Here is an 863-nt window from a genome sequence, read left to right on the forward strand (position 1 = left end):
TAGTTTATTTTTAATATAAAAATTTGTAGTCTACTAATTAACGCCATTTTTCATTGAAGGATTTATTGATTTTTTATTCTGGTCGAGCTTTCTAATGATTCGACGTGCATTCATTAATTATTGAGTCCATATAAAATAAAATAACATCATCTACTTTTTGCTGTATTAATTTATTAACAATATTTCTTATTGAGAGATTTATTGATTTTTGGGTCTGGTCGTGGTTCTTCCTGGTGGCTCGACGTGGACCTCGTTAATTACTGATTTCACCGAGTGTGGGAAAATTCGTAATTACATAGACGGATAAAATAATATCGATTATGTAATTGATTGAAGGCTAGGTAGTAAGAATTTCCTGCTCCGATCGCATCTGTTCTTAAGTTAATCTAAAGCCAATTACACATCATATTTGTCCAATCATTTTACTTTCATCCCATAATTTTTTCACTGTCATTCATTCTTCTGAAGGTTCTTGGGAAATGAACGAAACGTATCAAGTTAGAATTGTTTCTTTTATTATAAAAAAATACTGTTACAGCTAATCTTACGAGACTTATCCTACGCTAATAGTTAACTGGGATTGTACTAAAGTTACTTTTTGAAACCCGGACCGTACGTTGGCGACGGGATCCGCGTGTTGTAATTGTTTCGTGCACCGAAATTGTTGTATCCATTGTCCAGTGAGTTAGAACCGAACTGGTAGGGGTTGTAGTTTCCTGTAGGAGGTTGGTAATTGTACCCTCCGTTGTTCCCTTAAAGAAATTCAATCGTTCTTCAATTAGCATCACAAATTTTCAGATATAAGAATACATCAAGTCATCTTGGATGAAGAAAAAGGTTTTACAATAAACAATTTTATTTAT

At 33.1% G+C, this 863-nt stretch overlaps 1 protein-coding gene across 2 annotated transcripts in view; it reads right to left on the bottom strand.

Annotated features, from left to right (window-relative positions):
* Positions 1-493: 493 nt before the first annotated feature.
* LOC108627964 (pro-resilin) overlaps positions 494-863 on the bottom strand; it is a 14,654-nt gene continuing 14,284 nt past the window's right edge. For both annotated transcript variants that reach the window (XM_018029582.2, XM_026816100.1), the window contains exon 4: positions 494-752. In XM_018029582.2, the coding sequence (XP_017885071.1) occupies positions 592-752 (161 nt within the window). In that variant the 3' untranslated portion in view covers positions 494-591. The remainder of the gene's footprint in view (positions 753-863) is intronic.

Source organism: Ceratina calcarata, unplaced genomic scaffold (assembly GCF_001652005.2).
Source record: "Ceratina calcarata isolate Rehan_Ccalc_2016 unplaced genomic scaffold, ASM165200v1 scaffold486, whole genome shotgun sequence".
NCBI lineage: Eukaryota > Metazoa > Arthropoda > Insecta > Hymenoptera > Apidae > Ceratina > Ceratina calcarata.